General features: G+C 39.2%; 1 protein-coding gene across 1 annotated transcript in view; it reads left to right on the forward strand.

The window, feature by feature from the left end:
• Positions 1-21230, forward strand: part of LOC130916791 (ETS domain-containing protein Elk-3-like) — a 49228-nt gene that overhangs the window by 10339 nt on the left and 17659 nt on the right. The window contains exons 2-4 of the mRNA XM_057837770.1: positions 6591-6799; positions 13462-14241; positions 19846-19968. Coding sequence (XP_057693753.1) covers positions 6593-6799; positions 13462-14241; positions 19846-19968 — 1110 coding nt within the window. The 5' untranslated portion in view covers positions 6591-6592. The remainder of the gene's footprint in view (positions 1-6590; positions 6800-13461; positions 14242-19845; positions 19969-21230) is intronic.

Raw genomic sequence — 21230 nt, forward strand, 5'->3', positions numbered from 1 at the left:
CATTTTATATCATATTCAGATTTGCAGATGCTAATTTTCAATGTGAAACACCATTGGTATCTAATAGAAATTAGTAGAGATAGCACGGGTGTATTGAACAACACTTAACAGTACAGTATAGTATATTCTCTCAGCAATCTGGGAAGGGCAAACTTGTTGGGCACCATTTCAACCACTTCTCTTTTCTCTTAATTACAGTATATTTCATTGCTTCCAATGAAAGTCAGTGCTGCGGGGGAAGTTGTGGTATTACTGTTAAACTTGATAAATTTCGACGTACTTGTATTCTATCAAACTCATAAAAAATGACCACAACACAGCAGATCAACACTTGGATGTGGTTCTGTTTTTTTCCACTCTCACATCCACTGCTGTGGTACCTGCAAGCCATACTCTCTACCATGTGTGTTGATGGATGAAGGGTGATGATGATGATCTTGTCACCAGTGGGAAATGAGTGGTGGTGGCAGTAAGGAAGCGCTCTCCTGCTGTGGGGATCTCTTCCGCTGGGCCATTTGTCCTTGGTAGCAGAATGGCAGGAAGTCCTGACTTTGACAGCTTTGTAGTTTCACATGGCACATCCCAAAGTCAGCGGATGGCGTGTGTCGGAAACGAGTTCCGCGCACCGACGCCCTCCCTCTTCCCCGGACATCTACTCCCTCCTTGTTACGTGTTACTAAGCAGCACTCACCTGTCAACAATAAACAGGCGTGACAGGAAAGCTGAGGGACAACAAAGCCGCTGCGGTCATCGTGTTCTGAGTATGAAATTGTTGCAGGAAAATACAAGTAGCCATTCAGTTGATTTATTTTGTCGTACAGGAAGTCCACTAGTTAGATTAAAAGTTTCATTTTTGACAAAAGTAGTCCTTCGTCACAATCTTGTGGAATTTCTGTTTAAAGAAACTATGTGAAGGTGAATTTTGGAGCTTCATGTAGACAAAGGTAGTGCTTTGCTGCTGTCGCGTCTGTCATTTCTACTAAAAAACAAGTATAAACAGCAATTTCCAAAAGTAGTTATTGTTTCCTGTATTTTTTGGGGGATATCAGACACATTCTTGCTATAACTGCAGATTTTTTTTAACTGATGCGCTTCATGGATTTATTTTTTTACAGTACAGTGAGAGCCCACATATTCACAGTCCTTATTCACTTTCTATTTATCGTAATTTTTGGACTATAAGCCACTACTTTTATATATATATATATATATATTTCCTTCATTTCGAATCCTTTGGCTTTTAGTCCAATGCAGCTTATTTGTTGATTTCTTTTATTTGTGTTAACAGGTAACACTTTATTTGACTGCGGCGTCATAATTATGACATGACACTATCATGGGCATTACTGAATGCTTATGACAGATATCATTAAGTGCCACCCAGCAAATTATGTCACTAACTCCATTTATCTTCAGCTCAGATCTGTTACATCCATTCAAAAGTGAGATTAATTTGTTGAACAACACTAAATGACATCTCTTATGGGGTCTGGAACCTATGGCTCGCGAGCCAGATCTGGCTCTTTTGACGGCTGCATCTGGTTTGCAGACAAATATTTAATTATTTTAAAAAAATAAAAAAACATTTAGTCTCACTCCTTTGCGCATTACGCGAAACGGCAATAGTCACGGCGACTAGAAAGCGGCCTTGCAGTAATTTTAGTGGGAAAGTGGCAAACATACATGTCGTTGTGTCTGTCTGTCTGTGTCTGTCTGTCTGTCACATAGGCAACACAGATGAGACAGTGACACTGTTCAAGTGGGATTGCCGTATTTTGCTGTCGAAAATAGCGACTGATGTTCGCATGTGCATGAGATCAGGAAGTAAACTTACCTCATTTGCAGTTTCATTTTCTGCGTTTTAAGCTAATTTTAGAAACCCTTTTGAGAAGATGGCTAAAAATTTTTTTAAAAAACAAATGCAACAAATGTTCACGATCGTACCATCAGGATGTCAAATCAAATTAAGGCAACGCAAGTGAAGGACATAAATGCAGCACCGTTTTTTTCCCTCGCTTTGGATTAGTCAACAGACGTAAGCCAATTTATCCCAGTTTAGTGTGATTGCAAGGTTTTGACTATGAAAGGGACAACAAGTGGGGAGGATTTATTCAAGTCCTTCTCTGAGTTCGCTCAAGAAACAAATCTACCGATGGATAAACTAATTTCGGTGAGCATTAATGGTTTTCCCTGTGCATGGTGGGGAAAAACAGGATTTGTGGCTCGTCTTCGTGATCATAAAAAGAGACTCATCCTAAGTTTCTCAATGCCTGCATGAAGCTTAACCTCACCAAGTATCAACCGGACGACTAAGCCATCAGCAAAACCATACAGCACCAGAAGTCGCATTATAGTAAAAAAAATATGTAAACAATGTTATTAAAAAGAATTCAGAGACTTATTGTACTTTAAAAGTGTTAAAACCCATTAAAATGCACACATTACTTGTATTTTTTCGTTTTAAACATATTGTATGGTTCTCACGGAATTACATTTAAAAATATGACTCTGTGTTATAAGCATTCATTAATGGTTATCAGGTTGTCAGGTCATAATTATGATGGTCTTATGACAGTCTTATGGTGCCACTGTCAAATAAAGTGTTACCAAATACCATAACTAGCAATTAATGAAACAACTGGAACAGTAACTGGAGAAATAATTGGCACAGAACATGAATTTTGATTTAAAAATTTTTTTTTTATCTGTAACGCTGCAATGCATGCTAAGAGGCATGTTGGACAACAACAGTGTTGACAGCAGATGGCAGCAGAGGCTGACTGTCTCCCCCTAGGGAGCAGTGATGGCCAAAGCTTTCAGCCACTTGGTTCAAAGCTTCATATTGCTTCCTTTGGTCTTATGACAGTCGTATGATGCCACTGTCAAATAAAGTGTTACCGGTTAATATCTTTTGTTAGAAATATCCCATAATACAGTGAGGACAGCTGCAACTTATAGTCCAGTGCGGCTTATCTATGAACAAGTTGTGTGTTTTCGTGTCAAATTTGTTGGGTGGCAGCTTATAGTCAGGTGCGCCTTATAGTGTGAAAATTACTGTAACTTCACATCCTTTACTGAAAAATTCAGGTTTGCGCAATTTTCGCTATCAATATCGACCTGCCAAAAAACTGTGATGAAATGACTTCAGGATATGTATTTAGTTAAATGGTGTAGTTTTTTTTAAGTATCTGTACAATATTGTCACTTGCGTGTTGAATCCAAAAAATGAAAGTCAAGGAGCAATATTTTTTTTTTTTTTTGCAAAGGAAATATGGCTTTGAATATACTTGTATGCTGTCTTTCATGTGTCACTTCTGTTTATGTCAAAATATAATCTGTTTCAAGGTTTTTAATGAGCTTAACATTTATGCTAGTTTCATGAGTTTATCTATGGCATTTTTATTGTGTGTTAGCATGAAGCTAGAGGCCTTTCATAAAACGAGATTAAATTGGTCTGGTTAAATAAGCAATATGAGGAAGTCTGATCATTCAGTCTTAGTTTGACAATAACTCATCTGGAAGGTGTAATAACCAGTTTAAAGCTTTGTGTTTGTTCACTCCCTGGGCTTACAGTGACTTTTGCTGCCACGACTTGTAACTTAAATCTTTGTTTATGGCGGAAAACACTCAGGTGACTTTAAGTTCTGCTCTGTGATCCCCAATTTGGCCAACTTTTAAAATTGTCCGATATGCATGTATGATACATCACTGGAAATCTTAAAATCTCAATTTTCTGGGGAAAGAAAATTTTTTTAACAGGAGGGCATTTTTTTAAAAAAAACATTTTTTTTTTTTTTTTTTTTTTTTTTTTAAGGTTTTTTTTCTTTTTTCTTCTTTTTTTTTTTTTAAATCTCCCTATGTGGAGGTGAGAGCACGCGAGAGCAGAATTACAGACGCCATGACTTTAACGAGATATTATCGCGTACTTACCTTGTTTCGATCCAAAAACTCCAGGTAGCATGTATCACCGAGTGTCAAGACACAGCTGTGAATGGCCACAGATTTTATGGGTGAAACATGGTAATATAACAATACATCAAGGAGTGGTCGAGATTTTCTTTTTCATATATTTACCCTTTTAAAGTTTTTTTTTTCAACGTTTCTTTGTTTGGAAAAATACAATTAAGCGATAGTTATGAGGTTTAGAGATGCCATTTTTTTCATTGTGACATAGTTAGTTTTTTTTTTTTTTTTAAACGAAATATGAGACATCAATTAATGATTCTAAGCTAAAAACGACAGACATTTTGAATAATAAATATAATTAATTACCTTCGTTTTATGGCTGGGTTGAAACAAACGCGGTTGCGTGACGTCTGTAAACGGGGGTTTTCAGGGTAAAACGGACAAATTAAAAATAGTTCGGGGGCTTAATGCGCCATGAATCTGCTGTGGCAGCATATAGACATATTGATCTATCAAACGCAACAGTTGTTTTGGCTTAAAATACAGCAGTGTCTTTTGAAGAGGAGTGCAAGAGCAGAAACTGCTTTTTCAGTCCTGTCTGTGTTTTCTGCCTTATATTACAAAACACCTAAGTTAAGATACCATTACAAATTGAATGTGATATTCATGTTCTACTTTATAACTATGAAGTGACATCATCAAACAATTGAAAATGTATTTTGGACTTCCGCAACATCCCCTGAAAGAGAGTTGGCAACCTGGACCCCCAAGAAAGCACTCAAATCAAACTGAATGTCTTTTTAATGGTCCCTGTTACCTAAGGGTGTAATGGTACATGTATTTGTATTTAACCGTTTCAGTACGTGGTGCTCGGTTCGGAACAGAGGCGTACCGAACGAGTTTCTGACGTAATGTAACCCTTACGTTTGGAGGCTGTGAGTCGATCGGGTTACAGTTTCTTTGTGTAGATTATATTTACTCCATCTTCTCTACTATAATGAGGACCGACACGGTAGGACAGTATAACCCAGAAACGTCAACAGCGCGACAACGTGAGAACGCAGTGAAACGCGGCCATTAAAGTCAATCAGCCAATGCACACCAGTCGCAGTGCAGCCGCGTGTTAGACGCGTCCCAGAAGCGGCTCAACGCGACACACGCGAAAAAAATGGCAGAGTTTATTATTTGACGCGAGACGCGGCCCTCCTGCGTCAATACTACTAGCTAGGATCAGGCAGCCCACTCGTGTAAAAATACGGTGGATCCGGTCGATTTTCAAACTAATATGCAATCGTAACCCACTTTTTGAGTCCATCAGATCTCTTGAGTGGTAGATCGGGGCACAGTTGACTTGTCTTTGTTGATTTACTGCTGTCTTCTCTGCTATGATAATAACCAACACGGCCCCGTGTTCAATACAAAACCCTCCTACCTCAACAAAACAAGTAAGAACTAATATTCACATAGGAACTAAAGTTATACAACATAAAATATACAATATAAATGAATGCTAAATCACATTTGTAAAATATAAGCACATAATAAAATAAATAATAGCCCATTTAAATAAAATAAATTGAAATGAGCTAAAACACCTGTAATTAAATAAGAATAATACATAGATCCTGCTTACACAATTAAATTTATTAATTTCTGTATGGCGCTTTAACTTGAGAAAATCCACCAATCAAGCTTTTGAAAACCGTTCATAAGAAAAAAAAAATATTCATTAAGGCATTTGTTTTGTAAAATACATGTTAAAATCTTTGTCACTGGGATTGCTTTTCTCTTTAGCACAGGACTTCTTTTTTCGTCTTTCTTTCCGAAAGAAAACTGACCAATACGCGGGGTCTGAAAGGCAAATTGTTGTTGGATTATTATCTTTAAATACCCGCTACTTTTTGAGCAGAATTCTAGCTTTGTATAGGCTAATGTTCCTATTGTTGAAAGCACAAAAGTGTGTAATAAAGAACTAGCACACTTATATTTTGCATTTTGTTTTTTTACTGTACCGAAAATGAACCGAACCGTGACCTCAAAACCGAGGTACGTACCGAACCGAGATTTTTGTGTACCGTTACACCCCTACCAATTATGTATCCACAAGCACTAAATTTAGTTTGGGAGCGGGACCGTGTGCTATGACGAGCACAAGCGAGTGCAAGCAGGAGAAGGAAGAGGAAAAATACGCACGAGGAGGGACGACAGCTCAAGCCAGAAGTATGCTTGCGGTTCAACCTGGCTCGCTTTCGCTCCACAGGAAGTGTGACGGGCTCAGCAGTGGGTTATTCCTTTCGTAGTGGAATGTGTACTTGGAAAAAACTTGATCGGATCACATCTTTCAATGCGCAAGCAACAAAGTTGTTCCTTTACTGATAAACTGCTGCTTGTTGCAAATGCTCATACGCCAAATGTTTGCTCACAACTCTTGACAAAAGGTTATTCTTTATTATTTCTAGTCCGGTTACTCTTAGGATGGCGCTGTATGGGTGAAAATGAGTCAAAAGTACAGCCAGGGAATGATTTTAACATATAAGTCAATTCAAAATTGTATACTCTAACAGAACAAAATCAATTTTCCTCAAATGTTTGTGATAAAATGAGTTTACCAAGGTGCAGATAAAGTGCTAAAACATTTTTTTTTTAAAATTTTATGTGTGCGACTATGTATTCTTGTGATGCAGCTATGGACAGCGCCATCACTCTGTGGCAGTTCCTGCTGCAGCTGCTGCTGGACCAGAGCCACAAACATTTGATCTGCTGGACGTCCACTGACGGAGAGTTCAAACTGCTCAAGTCGGAGGAGGTGGCCAAGCTGTGGGGGCTACGTAAGAACAAGACCAACATGAACTATGACAAACTCAGCCGAGCCCTGCGATACTACTATGATAAGGTAAATGCTACTTCCTCTAGTTCTTCAGTTTCTTCTTCTTATATTGACACTTGATGATGGTTCCACTGTTTAACTCACAGGTGCGTTTGGAAATGTAATTTGATTTGTTAACTATACGATGAGAGTATGCGTGTTCCAAGACTGCGACGACTTTCCTGTAGTGTTATGGAGTAATCCACACTGAATTTCCATACATACCCTTACTACATTTCTTACCCAACCCAAGGTATCATTAGACCAGTGCTTCTCAATTATTTTCTGTCACGCCCCCCCAAGGAAGACGTAAATGTTTCGCGCCCCCCCAAACTCTCTGCCGCCACTGTAAATAGTATCATTTGTCTATAAAATTACTATTATAAATACGCATCTCCCTAACATTGTGTCCTTTTTTTCTAATAAAGAAAAAAAGTAACATAGATCAACTTATAATAAAGTATAACTTTATTATAAACATTGTTTTGTTTGTAACAGAGAAGACTTGATGTGCATCAACTTGCCTGAATTTAAAAAAAAAATTCACATCCAAACTAAAAAATACACTCAAGGTACATTTTTGACCATTTGATACAGAAAAATAAAATGTAATAAAATCAGTAAAAAATACCAAATTAAAATTGATTACAAACATTCACTCATGAGGACAATGTGCCAAAAAATTTGACCGAAAAAACAAATCTGAATAAAAGGGGGGGGGGGGGGGGGGAGTGTCCTTGGACAGGACAGTTTTTATTTTTGCTGCTCACAGTATTTACCTCCTTTGCAATGATGTGGAGTTATTTTTCAATTAACATGCTAACAATGCTCACTGGCTTACTGATATAACACTGACAAAGCAGGACGATTGTTGGCAATATTCGGCACGTTTTCACTGAAAAAATCAAGCGGCTTAACAATGAGATTGGGGTCTAATGTCTTTAAGTGGCGTCTTAATTGATTTGGCTTCTTGCTGTCTGCTATAATTATTTTTAGACACAGTAAACAGTGGTCTTTCATCATCACCCACTGTATTAAAAGTCAAAGCTAAAAGGCAAACGGCACGAAAAAAGCGCATTCACGGCGGCCGAGGTAGAACCGTAGGTGAGGGCAGTCGTCGTGACGATCCCAAGCCGAAAATGGCACTTCTCGGGCGGGGACGTGAGAACCGGACAAGACAGTGGGTCGCTGCGTGAGTGAGTCCGGTTGGAAAACGGCTTTCGAAAACGGCGGTGGCACACTGCTCTTCATATCTGTTGTCTGTGTGTGCTGAGTGCTCTTCCTTAGTTCAAAAATACTGCGCGCACTCTGAAAATGAGAGCGCCACTGCCACCTACTGAGTGGATGTACAAGTACACTTTATTCCAGTACGGCAAAAAAAACAAAAAAAAAACACATAAAACATGTTCCCCGAGGTCACATGCGCCCCCCCTGGCATTGCTCTGCGCCCCCCCAGGGGGGCGCGCCCCACTATTTGAGAAGTACTGCATTAGACGAAGGGATGAATGTACTTCCAGACACTTTACAATAAATAATATATGGAGAAAAAAAATTATGGAAAAGGATTGCATGATATTGTCATTTTTTAAAAGGAATTTTTAAAGTGTCTGTATACATGACCTAATACACAGCAATTATGTTTGTTTTTTTTAATTGCGCACTTGCACTTTGCACAAAAATTTAATACAGTTCAAAACAGTTCATGTAGTATGTTTTTACATTCACGTTTCAATCTCTTTTTAAAATAATAGAGTGCTTATTGTCAAGTGTGTTCTTGCTGCTCTTCATGGTTATAAAAAAAAACAGGCAAAAATATTAAACTTTGCAAATACACAAATTGTGCATGTTTAGCATTTACAATTGTCAGGGCAGTCTTTAGAAAATTGATTATATAAACAAGAAAATTGAGTCATGAGCTTGGTGTCAGACTAAATTATACTCACACTTCAGAGGAAAACTATTTTGAATGTCCTTTATAGGGCCTACCTAACTCGTTGGCCGATATCAATATATAATGTATATAGTGATCCCTCGCTACTTCATGCTTCAAACTTTTTTTTTTTTTTCAATTAAAAAAATAAGTAAATACTGATGAGCCGACCACGTAGTCTCACTCTCCCTGCTGCTCTTTTTTGGTCAGGCAGTGCACTAGAGTTGCTTATTAAAGATTACGATGATTGACAGACGTTTAACGTTTGATCTTGCTTGCAAGCCGAAGCTTCGAAGCACCAGATGCATTAATCACCGATTAACTTGTTAAACAGTTTCTGTGACAACTCATTGTGTTTAAGTGAGCAGCTTGAGCGGATTTGAGTGGACTCACCCAATGAAGCATTTAATGAAGACGAGCACTTTCCTCTATTCTTTTTTAAAAATAATTCGGTGGAACAGTAACATGTTAATTAAATTACATTTGAACACTTAAAAGCCATTTATTAAAAAATATATACATTTTTTTGTATTTTTATACTTTGGGGGTGAAGTTAAAAAAAAAGACTTTATGTAAAACATGTATCTCTTTTAGGGCTGTCAAACGATTAAAATTTTTAATCGGACTGTCAAACGATTAAAATTTTTAATCGAGCTGTTAAACGATTAAAATTTTTAATCGAGGTAATTACAGCTTAAAAATTCATCGTAATTAATCGCAATTAATTGCAATTCAAACCATCTCTAAAATATGCCATATTTTTCTGTAAATTATTGTTGGAATGGAAAGACACAAGATGGATATATACATTCAACATACGGTACATAAGGACTGTATTTGTTTATTATAACAATAAATCAACAAGATGGCATTAACATTATTAACATTCTGTTAAAGCGATCCATGGATAGAAAGACTTGTAGTTCTTAAAAGATAAATGTTAGTACAAGTTATAGAAATTGTATATGAAAACCCCTCTTCATGTTTTCGTTTTAATAAAATTTGTAAAATTCGCAATCAAAAAATAAACTAGTAGCCCTCCATTGTTGATGTCAATAATTACTTACACAATGCTCATGGGTGCTGAAGCCTATAAAATCAGTCGCACCCAAGCGCCAGCAGAGGGCGGCAAAACTCCATAAAACACAATTAACAAGTGAGCGTTTCACTGGACTGTCATTTAAATTTGTCTGAGCGGGGCATCTGCGTTAATTGCGTCAAATATTTTAACGTGATTAATTTAAAAAATCCATCAACGCCCGTTAACACGATAATTTTGACAGCCCTAATCTCTTTCAAATGCTAAATGTGAATAAATACATTGCAAAATTGGGGGGGGGGGGGGGTTCGGGGCGCTACTTTACGGTTTATCACTTATCGCGGCGGGTTATAGTCCCCATTAAACCACGAAAAACAAGGGATCACTGTACATACTAGTAGAGCTGAAACGAGTACTCGAGCAACTCGAGTAACTCGAGTTTAAAAACTGATCCGAGTAATTTTATTCACCTCGAGTAATCGTTTATTTTGACAGCTCTCAGCATCACGTTTTGCTCGGACTACTTTTAATGCGGGACAACGCGCTGTCACGTGCGGAGAGGAAGAAGGGGGAAAAAAAAAAAACTTACTGCAGCCGACAGCCGCCACAAACAACGCCGACATTGCTAAATACTAGCCCATACGATGCTACGTTGGTACAGGTAGCGTCTCATGCGTCTCATAGAGATTGCATGTATGTTGAACTAGATGCTAAATGACAGACTCAGCCGCGTCTGGGCAGCTTTAGTAAACAGCCGCCATCTTAAAGCAGTAGAGCGCTAAGCGCTAATAAAGAGCGCTAAGCGCTAATAAAGAGCGCTAAGCGCTAATAAATAAGATTAACGTTCCTGTTCTGAAGTCACGTTAGCCCTGCGGAGGGCTAGGTTTCTATTAATTATGACCACTGTCGATGCTTGGCTAACGTGTCTTACATACAGGCTTTAACATAACATAGCATTGTGGAGTGATGAGGGTGTAAAATAAAAACTTAATCATGCTAACTATCAATTTTAGCTCAGTAGTCATTGCTGGATAAAACACCAAGTAGCACTGGTGCTAATGTGCTCCAATACAGCCTGTATCATACATTTATTTTGAACACTGCAAAAACTCTAAATCCTATCAGGACTTACAGTTTAGACTAACTTAAAACTTAACTAGAACTTAAAAATGGCTTGACACAAAGAGAAATTCAATTGAAAGACGTGGGAAAAAATCCAAACTTTTAAGTGATGTGTGTTATCAAGCGTAACGGCATTTTTAGGTAAGATATATATATATTTTTTTGTAATAAGATCTAAAGTTTTTTGAGTGAAAGCAGTGAATGTCTTTTTTTTTTTTTTTTTTAATTCTAGTTACATCTGAGATGCAATTGTTGGCTGTTTTCAACAATATACATCGAAAATAAAGACATTGATTGACTGAAAATGGTTCAAAATTATATGAAATGTCTTGTTTTCTCATGTATATTTATAATTGCTCTTCACCTAAAAATATATTTGTTTTATCCGATTACTCGATTAATCGATAGAATTTTCAGTCGATTACTCGATTACTAAAATATTCGATAGCTGCAGCCCTACATACTAGTATATGGCGGAAAACACTCAGGTGACTTGAAGTTACGCTCTGAGACACCCAATTTGGCCAAATTTGAAAATATTCCGATATGCACGTGTGATACATCATTGGAAAGCTTCAACTCTCAATTTTCTGGGGGAAGAAAAATTTTGACCAGGAGGGCATTTTAAAAAAATAAATAAAAAATTTAAACCGCAAAACCCTAACTGGAGGTGAGAGCATAATTAAAGACGCCACGATTTTAACGAGATATTATCGCTTACTTACCTTGTTTCGATCCAAAAACTCCATGTCGCATGTATCACCGAGTGTCAAGACACAGCTGTGAATGGCCACAACCGGATTTTTGGGGGATTTTATGGGTGAAACATGGTAATATAACAAGGGTTGGGATGCAGAAATCGCAGACATCAATGATTAGTCGAGATTTTTTTATACTTACCCATTTAAATTTCTAATTTCATAAAGTCGTTTTTTTTTTTTTTTTGACTAATTATTCGACATACATTAATGATTCTAAGCTATAAAGGATAGACATTTCGAAATATAAATATTCTTTTTATGGATGAGTTGAAACAAAAGCAGTTGCGCTGTGTTTGTAAACGGAGGTCTCCAGGGTAAAACGGACAAATTAAAAATAGCTCTGGAGCTTAATGTGTGTGCGCTTAATGTTCTATCAAACACAATATTTCTTTTGGCTTAAAATACAGCAGTTTATTTTAAAGAGGAGTGCAAGAGCAGAAACTGCTTTTTCAGTGTTTTCCGACATAGATATATACAGTGATGCCCCGCTACTTCGCGCTTCAAACTTTGCTCCCTCAGTGCATTGCAGATTTTTTTTTACCAATTAAAAAATAAGTAAATAAATATTGATGAGCAGATCACGGAGTCTCACTCTCCCTCCTCTTGCTCTTTGTTGGTCAGGCAGTGTACTAGAGTTGCTTATTAAAGTTAACAATGATTGACAGATGTTTAATGTTTGAACTTGCCACAGGTGCTTGGAAGCCGAAGCTTCAAAGCGCTGCATGCGTTAATCATTGTTTAACTTGTTATACAGTTGCTATGGCAACTTATTGTGTGTAAGTGAGCAGCTTGATTGGATTTGAGTGGACTCGCGCAACAAAGCATTTAATAAAGACAAGCATTTTTCTACTTTATTCTTGTTTAAAAATAATTCGGTGGAACAGTAACATGTTAATTATTACATTGAAGTGCTTAAAAACCATTTACCGTATATATATATATATATATATATATATATATATAATATATACATGAGTTTGCATGTTCTCCCCGTGCCTGCTTGGGTTTTCTCCGGGAACTCCGGTTTCCTCCCACATACCAAAAACATGCATGGTAGGCTAATTGAACACTCTAAATTGTCTGTAGGTATGAGTGTGTGCATGATTGGTTGTATGTGTTGGCTGGCAACCAGTTCAGGGTGTCCCCTGCCGACTGCCGAGGCTCCAGCACCTCCGCGACCCTCGTGAGGAAAAGCGGCATGGAAAAAGAATGAATGAATGAATAATATACATACGTTTTTTTTTTGTTTTTTTTTTTTCATTTTAATACTTTGGGGGGGGACTGAAAAAAAAACATGTCTTATATATGTATCTCTTTCAACACAACTCTTTCAATACATTGCACACACTAAAAAAAATTGGGTGGGGGGGTCGGGGCGCTACTTTGTGGTTTATCACTTATCGCGGTGGGTTCTGGTCCCCATTAAACCACGAAAAATGAGGGATCACTGTATATATAGCTATAGATAATTAATATATAGATATTTTTTTAAATATTCAATACATTATAAAATGAGACAATGACATTTGAACAAATACTTTTCAAAAAGTAAAAAAAACAAAATTAAGCCCAATTAGTTTTGCAGATTCTTCTGTCCTTAGTAAAGCGAAACAAAAGGACCAAGTCTTTTAAAACTGTCAAATGTTCTGCCTCCAAGTCATGTTTTTGTTGTTGATGGATCAAATGTATTTTGCCATTAGAAGAATTTTACTCTCCCAAACAGCGGTCAGGCCATGATCATTAGCTTGGCTGGTTTGTATAAAGTAGTTGTGACTTGTTATAATACTGTTTTGGTTTGCTGAACCAAACACTGTTGTCTTTTGGCTCTTGCTGGCAGAACATCATCAAGAAGGTGATCGGCCAGAAGTTTGTCTACAAGTTCGTCTCCTTCCCTGAGATCCTCAAGATGGATCCACAGATGGTGGAGATGGGCTTGGCATCCGGAAGGTTCCCCCTCCAGGACGGTGAGCTCTCTGAGCTGGAAGTGGACGAGGAGGAGACAGAGGAGGGAGACGAAGAGGCCGAGGAGGCCCAGCGGAGGACGCGGGTGGCCGCGTTGGGGGCTCAGCAGAGCCGCAACGACTACCTCCGCTCGGGCCTGTACTCATCCTTCAGCATCGCCTCCCTCCAGAACCAGCCCGAGCTGCTGCGGGTGCTGCGGGAGGAGCCACGTTCCGTCATACGCTTTGGCGCCAACGACGTCAAAGCTGAGGCTTACGTCTCCCCCGGGACGCCCAAAAGGCATCCCCGCTTCCCCCTCCAGCAGGTGGGCCGAAGCGGTAGCAACGACAACGGAGACGAGGACAAGGACCAGGAAGGGGACTTCTCGGAGCAGAGTGCCCAGCCCCTCAACTTGTCGTCCGCGCACAGGGAGCGAGCCCTGCAGCCCCCTCCTGAAAATAGGAGCGTCGGCGGAGGCAGCAGAAGCTCTGCCTCCTCTTCCTCAAGTAGTATTTGTAGTCGAGGAGACGGAATCCCGACCAAAAGCAAAAAGCCCAAAGCTCTGGACATTTCAGCCCCCTCCCTCCTGCTAGCGGGTAGCGACATCGGCTCCATCGCACTCAACAGTCCGGCGCTGCCTTCCGGATCGCTGACTCCCGCTTTCTTCACGGCACAGGTGGGGAGACACAATGAAAAGTGTGGATGCTGAGAGATGAGCATTGCTGCAATTTCGGTTGTTTATTGTACATTTTTAGTCGTCCTGCCACTTCGGCACTGCTTTCGCATATGAGTTTTCTATATTGTAAAAAAGCCACAGTCTCCCCTTTGCTGCAGCGGTTTTACCGACATCCATGGTCGTGACGAGGAGACGTAAATACAAGGTGAAGTCTTCAAAGCAAAGTCCATCTTTTGGAGTTCTCAATTAATTATTTTAAGCCATTGAACTAACTATAGAGTCCACCGTATAAAATTCCTATATTGTAATTTAGGAATAGGGAATAATTAGTGACTGCGTTCACAAGGATCCATCGTGTGTGATGAACACAAACTGCTCTATATTTTAGGCGGTGCAGCTGTGCACAATTGCAAAAGCCAGTACATCTCGATTGAGAGATGCTGATAGCTATTGTACATGGAGTCCATAGAGATGAAGTCGCCGGCGTTGCAAGCTTAACCCTAGCCCTGACCCTGTTGCCACACTGCCCAAGTGCATTGATAATTCTTTCAATGTGCACAGATCGCTGCATGCTTTTTCCACAAGAAGTTCATCATGTAAGATGTGATACCACTGTTATTTATTCGTATCTGCCCACAGCAGTGCAAAATACCTTTTAAATACAGTACCCGTGCTGCAATAACCCACCAAATTACCAATGCCTTGTGGAGAGCAAAACAATGCACTAGTCTTTAAATACAGCCCTAAATATTTTCAGTTTCAAATTTTAATTTTTGCCATCAATTAAAAAAAACGAGCTTTTAATTACTGATGAGCTTACCTGATTTACACAATTTCAGTATACAGTGATCCCTTGTTTTTTGCGGTTAATGGGGACCAGAAACTGCCGCGATAAGTGAAAAACTAAGTAGCACAATTTTTTTTTAAATGGGTGTATATATATTAGCAGTGCAACGGTTTGCGGTTCAAAACCGAACCGTACGGTTCGCCCTGTACGGTTCAATACGCCTTTATGAACCGTGCCTTTTTGGTTTTGCAATTACAGTAATTTATTCCGAACGCTTGTGGAATGAATTGGTCAAACTCTGTGTGCCTGTGTGTGACGTGAAGCGCAGCTGTGGAGAAATTCCCGCCCCGCGAGTAAATGTCCAATCGCTGTCAAGCACCTGTGTAATAGGAGCCGAGTGACGCCCTATCTCGCTTACGAGCGAGGTGAAAGTGAAACAAGAAAGAAAACAAAAAAAGTTATGGCGAGCGGAGGAGCTGACAGACCGATTTTTGAGGAGGCACCGGCTTCTTCAAATCTGCGGTGTGGCAACATTTCAGTTTCCCCGTGGACTACAATGCAGACGGAGAGAATAATTGAAAAAAAAAAATAAAAATTGCAAGCATTGCTTAGCGCTTGTTCCCTATGCTAACGGCAACACTTCTAACATGACTTGGGCACCTCAGACATCACCCACAGACATCGCTTTCTCAGAGCAGGACAACCCCGAAGATGACACCAGTGAAAATACACGGGTCTATAGAAGAGGCGTTCCAAAAGCCTTACAATATCAGGTCAGAAAAACACAAGAAAATAACCCACGCAGTGGGGATGTGCATTGCAAAAGACATGCAACCATATTCCGTGGTTGAAGATGCGGGCTTAGTTAATTTAATTGCAACGCTTGACCCGCGTTATACTGTTCCCTCGCGGACATATTTCGCCAACAACATAATCCCCGACATTTATGAAATGGCATGCAAAGCCATTGAAGATGATTTCGCGAAAGCACATAGTTTCGCCCTGACCGCTGATAGTTGGACGTCCCGTGCTACAGAGTGCTACTACCTAACTGTGACGGTCCACTATAATTCATACCTGTCAAGTTGTACGGTCTCGGCGTTATTTGTACAAGTGAGCACTGATTTTTTAAATGTGTACGCCGTACGTTACGTTCAAAATCTGCACGTTTTTCGTGCATTACGTTTTTTTTTTTTTTTTTTTTTTCATCCGTTTGGATTTGGTCACGCGTTTGGTTTGTAGCAAACGCGATGCTAGGCGGCTCCAATATTTCCTGACTTTGGCCGACATCATGCAATCTACGCCTAGATATCGCATGCATGTAGATCTACATGCGAAATGACACACGGTAGCGTTAGTAAACAGCCGCCATTTTAGAGCAGTAAACTTCTCAGAAAGGCTCTGTTGTAGTAAACCTTCCGAGCGAACCTAAGCAACTTTTTATCCAAAATACTCCTAAATCGGCAAAATCTTGACTTGAGTCTATCTTTAAAGGATGAAACAGTTTTGAAATTTTAACATGTCGAAAGTAGACAGAAGGGAACTAAGGCAAAAACAGGAGCAATTTTACCAACTTTAATGGTTGATTCACAACATTAAATGACCTCCAAACATAGCAAAGGTTACTATGTTTTTGGGTTTGTTTGTTTTTTTTTAATGAAAAAAAAACATGAAAGGTATCACCAGTTACTTTGCCAAGTAACTTTTTTACTACTGTGTATTTCAGTAGTCAGTCATTACACTTGCCAAAGAGCTAAGAGGCATTTTAACAGTTGAAAATGTTTACATTTTAAGTGTTTATTTCATTTTTTAAAAAGCAAAATAAAGGCAAAAAAAAAAAAAGCAAAACGCAAACCGAAACCGAACCGAAACCGTGATCCCAAAACCGAGGTTCAAACCGAACCGTGGGCTAACTGAACCGTTGCACCCCTAATATATATATATTATTAAATGCTTTTTAAGCACTTCAAATGTAATAATTATGATAAGTTCTAAACATGTTACTGTCCCACCGAAATTTTTTAAACAATATTAAAAAGAGGTGGGAATCTTGGGGCACCTAACAATTCGATTACGATTCGACTATAAATCGATTATTGATGCAAACTACTTAAAACTGTTTCATCATTTTCAAGTCAAGATTTTGCCGATTTAGGAGTATTTTAGATGTAAAGTTAATTAGGTCCGCACGGAAGGTTCGCGACAACAGCCTTTCAGAGAAGTCTACTGCTTTAAGATGGCGTCTGTTTTCTAACGCTGCCAAGTCTGTCATTTCGCATCTAGTTCTCCATACATGTGCTGCTAACGCTGCAGAATCCGTCATTTCGCATCTAGTTCTATATACATGTGATATCTACCATAGCATTATGTGGACGTAGTTTGTAGCAACGTTGTTTGAAGAAGCTGTCGGCCGCAGTCAGGTATTATTGTTTTTTTTATCTAGCGGCATAAGTTGTCGGTCCGTTCCTCATAGCGGTCCGAAGACCGCGCTGCCTGTGATTTAGTTTAGCAACTGTTTAACAAGTTAAACGATGATTGACGCATGCGGCGCTTTGAAGTTCGCTTCTCTGGCAAGATCAGACATTACACGTCTGTCAGTCATCGTTAAATTTAATAAGCAACTCTAGTGCACTGCCGGACCAACAAAGAGCAGGGAGGAGGAGGGACGGAGAGGGAGACAACGCGATCGGCTCGGGACAGCTCGTCTGTATTTATTTTTTAATTTTTCTAATTGTAAAAAAATCTGCGATGGACTGACTGAGGGCGCAAAGTTTGAAGCACGAAGTAGCAAGGGATCATTAATTCCACATTGCTTTACAAGGTGTTAGCATTCATTCTTTTCCAAGTGGAGATATTTTGCCAGTTCCAGCAAAGTTCCTAAAACCTAATGTCAGGTCAGCATGAGGCTTTTTTTGCGACCATAGGTCATATCTAGACATTGAATAGTGCTGCAGCTGACAAATATTTTTAGAGTTGATTAGTCTCGATACAAATGTATTTTTGAATTTATTTCAATTTCATCATCTACTGATTTTTGTTGTCATTTTGGTATTGTTTGATCATTAAACTATACCAAAGAAATAAAAGATTTGGTTTCTAAAACGTATTAATTTTTAAGTATTTACTCATTGGCTGCTATTGATGACGATAGACGTCCAATCTATTTTGAGTGGGAGAGACCATTTGGATTGGACATACAGTATTTCACTGTCAATGGCAGTGAAACATAATCACTCAATACTAGCCTTCCCGGTTAAAATGGATTTGATATCTATTACTGCCAATGGCAGTGAATAAGTCAAGAAAATCACAACCAAGATAACCTAACGTGATAAACTGAGCTATTTTGTTGTATAAGTGTTTTCATGTAAAACAAAATACAGCGGTACCTCTACTTACAAACGTCTCTACATACAGAATTTTCATGATGAGACGGAAAAATATTGCTTCTTGTTACGAAAGGCAAAAACACTGTATGGCTGGTACTTGCAGCCCCCAGAGTTTACTGTATGTAACATACTTATAGCTGCTCTGCCATTGGCTATTACCTAGCATTCCTGGCCTCCGATTGGCTGAGAGGTACCTCTACTGTATGTGAATGTGTATCCCAGCGTCCTCTTCATTCGCCCCTCATGTTCTGACAGCTTTACATGAGTGTATTAAATTTAATTCTTTATTCTTGGTTTTTTACATTATGCACAACTGATTTTATGTTAATTGTGCAATTATGGTAATTGTAACATGTATTTGTTACATGTTTTGATGCATTATTATGCATTATAAAAGATTAATGTCTGAATTTTGGGGGGGTTGGAACGGATTAGGGCATTTACAATGAAAACGCGTCTCTACTTACAGAATTTTCAAGCTACGACTACTTCCAAAACCAATTTCATAAGTATAGGTACCATTGTACTGAAATTCTACAAAGATTCCTACATTTGATTCCAACATGTTGTCAGGTTTTCACCCCTAAGCTAATTGTACTGTTTAAGTGACTAGCTCAATCTAGTGTCGAAGCTGAGAAGTGCAAATCAATTTAGACTGAACGTACTGTAAGCTTCTTGTGCGTGTCATATTCAATGATATTTTCATAATTTGCTGCAGGCCAATATAAACTGGGCCAACTATGGCCCACGCGCTGTAGTTTGGGCACTCCTGGTCTAGTCCATTTTGCAAGTGATCTCGTGACAACTTTGTGGACCCAGCGGGCTGTGGCTCCACAATCCCCACTTGCTATTTAACAATCCGGCTGCGTAAATCACATGTCAACAGGGGAGTTGTCAAATAAATATTTGTCGCTATCTGGGAACGGTTTGGATGGTGACGCGGTGGTGTTTGCCGTGGGGTGGCGAGAGAGAGACGAACGGGGCAAAGACAAATGTTAACGCGCGCCAAAAAATGTCTGCGGGCCGAGCTGCTGAGAGGAGGCAAGAGGCACTTAAGTGATGCCATATGCTCCAATAATTCCATTAATAATGGCAGCGGGGCCGCAACATTGGCTCGCCTCTCTGAGGTGACACGGGGGGTTGGGGAGAAGACCCAGAGAGAGGGAAATTGATTTCATCTGTTTTCTCTCTGGTTGCCCCTCTTCATCAACAACCCCACAACCCCCGCCCTAACGTCACCCCTGTATTCCAGAGGAGAAACCGCAGACTTCCTTCCTGCTCCGCCAGTTTGTTTTTCCAAAAGCCAAAAAAGCTGCTCCATTTTGCATTTTCAGCATGTTTTGCATTAGCCCCGAAAGGCCTCGGAGCCATTCCGTGCACTCCTCTGACGCCTCCTTCTTCTTCTTCCCCTCCCTCCTCTTTTTCCAGACACACTCCGGTCTGCTTCTGGCTCACAGTCCACTCTTGTCTGGCATCCACTTCTGGAGTAGCCTCAGCCCCGTGGCCCCGCTCAGCCCCGCCCGACGGCAGGGCCACGGCTCCTTGTTCCAGGTGAGACGAACACACGCACGTGACGACAAGACAAAACATAACAGCAGTAAAAGTACTCACACCTTGTGCTTGAGTAGAAGATACTTGTAGAGGAAAAGAACAAGTATTGTTTCAATGTGTAAAAGAAACTGAAATGTACTTACCGTATATATCTTTATATGGCGGAAAACACTCAGGTGACTTGAAGTTCCACTCTGAGACCAGTTTGGTCAGATTTCAAAATTGCCCTATATGCATGTGTGATACATCACTGGAAATCTTAAAATCTCGATTTTCTATGGGAGGAAATTAAAAAAAAAAAAAAAAAAAAAAAAACCTTACTCCCAAACTCAAGGTGAGAGCATGAGAGAGCATAATTAAAGTCACCATGATTTTAGGTTGATATTATCGAGTACTTACCTTGTTTCGATCCAAAAACTGTGTAGCATTTATCACCGAGTGTCAATACACAGCTGTGAATGGCCGCAGCCGGACTTTGTGGGGATTTTATGGGAGAAACACTGTAATATAACAAGGGTCGCGATGCAGAAATTGCAGACATCAAGGAGTGGTGAGATTTTCTTTTTCAAATATTTTACCCTTTTAAACGTTTTTTTTTTTTTTGTTTGTTTGTTTGTTTCAATTTGTCTTTGTTTGGATCGATTATTACAGTGCCCTCCATAATTATTGGCACCCCTGAAAAAGATGTGTTTTTTAGCCTCTAATTTTTTTGGTTTGTTTTCAAATAATATGGGACCTTAATGGGAAAAAAAGAGAAAAATCCAACCTTCAATACAAGGGCATTCATTCAGTGGGGGAAAAAATCCCACATAAAGAAAAAATTATTTGACCTCAAATAATGTGTGTCACAATTATTAGCAACCCTGGTGTTAATACTTTGTACAACCCCCTTTTGCCAACAAAACAATGTCTGGGGACTGAGATGGCCATGGGAGGAGCTTGATTTTGTGTCTGGTGAACCATTTCTTTATGTGGGATTTTTTCCCCACTGAATGAATGCACTTGTGTTGAAGGTTGGATTTTTTTTCCCCATTAAGGTCCCATATTATTTGAATTAAAAAAAAAAAATATATATATATATATATATATATATATAATATATATATATATTAGGGCTGTCAAAATTATCGCGTTAACGCGCGGTAATTAATTTTTTAAATTAATCACGTTAAAATATTTGACGCAATTAACGCACATGTCCCGCTCAGAAAGTATTCTGCCTTTTGGTAAGTTTTACAGCAAGGCTTTTTGCGCTGTCCAAC

The sequence above is a fragment of the Corythoichthys intestinalis genome, chromosome 5, assembly GCF_030265065.1.
Source record: "Corythoichthys intestinalis isolate RoL2023-P3 chromosome 5, ASM3026506v1, whole genome shotgun sequence".
In the NCBI taxonomy this organism is placed as follows: domain Eukaryota; kingdom Metazoa; phylum Chordata; class Actinopteri; order Syngnathiformes; family Syngnathidae; genus Corythoichthys; species Corythoichthys intestinalis.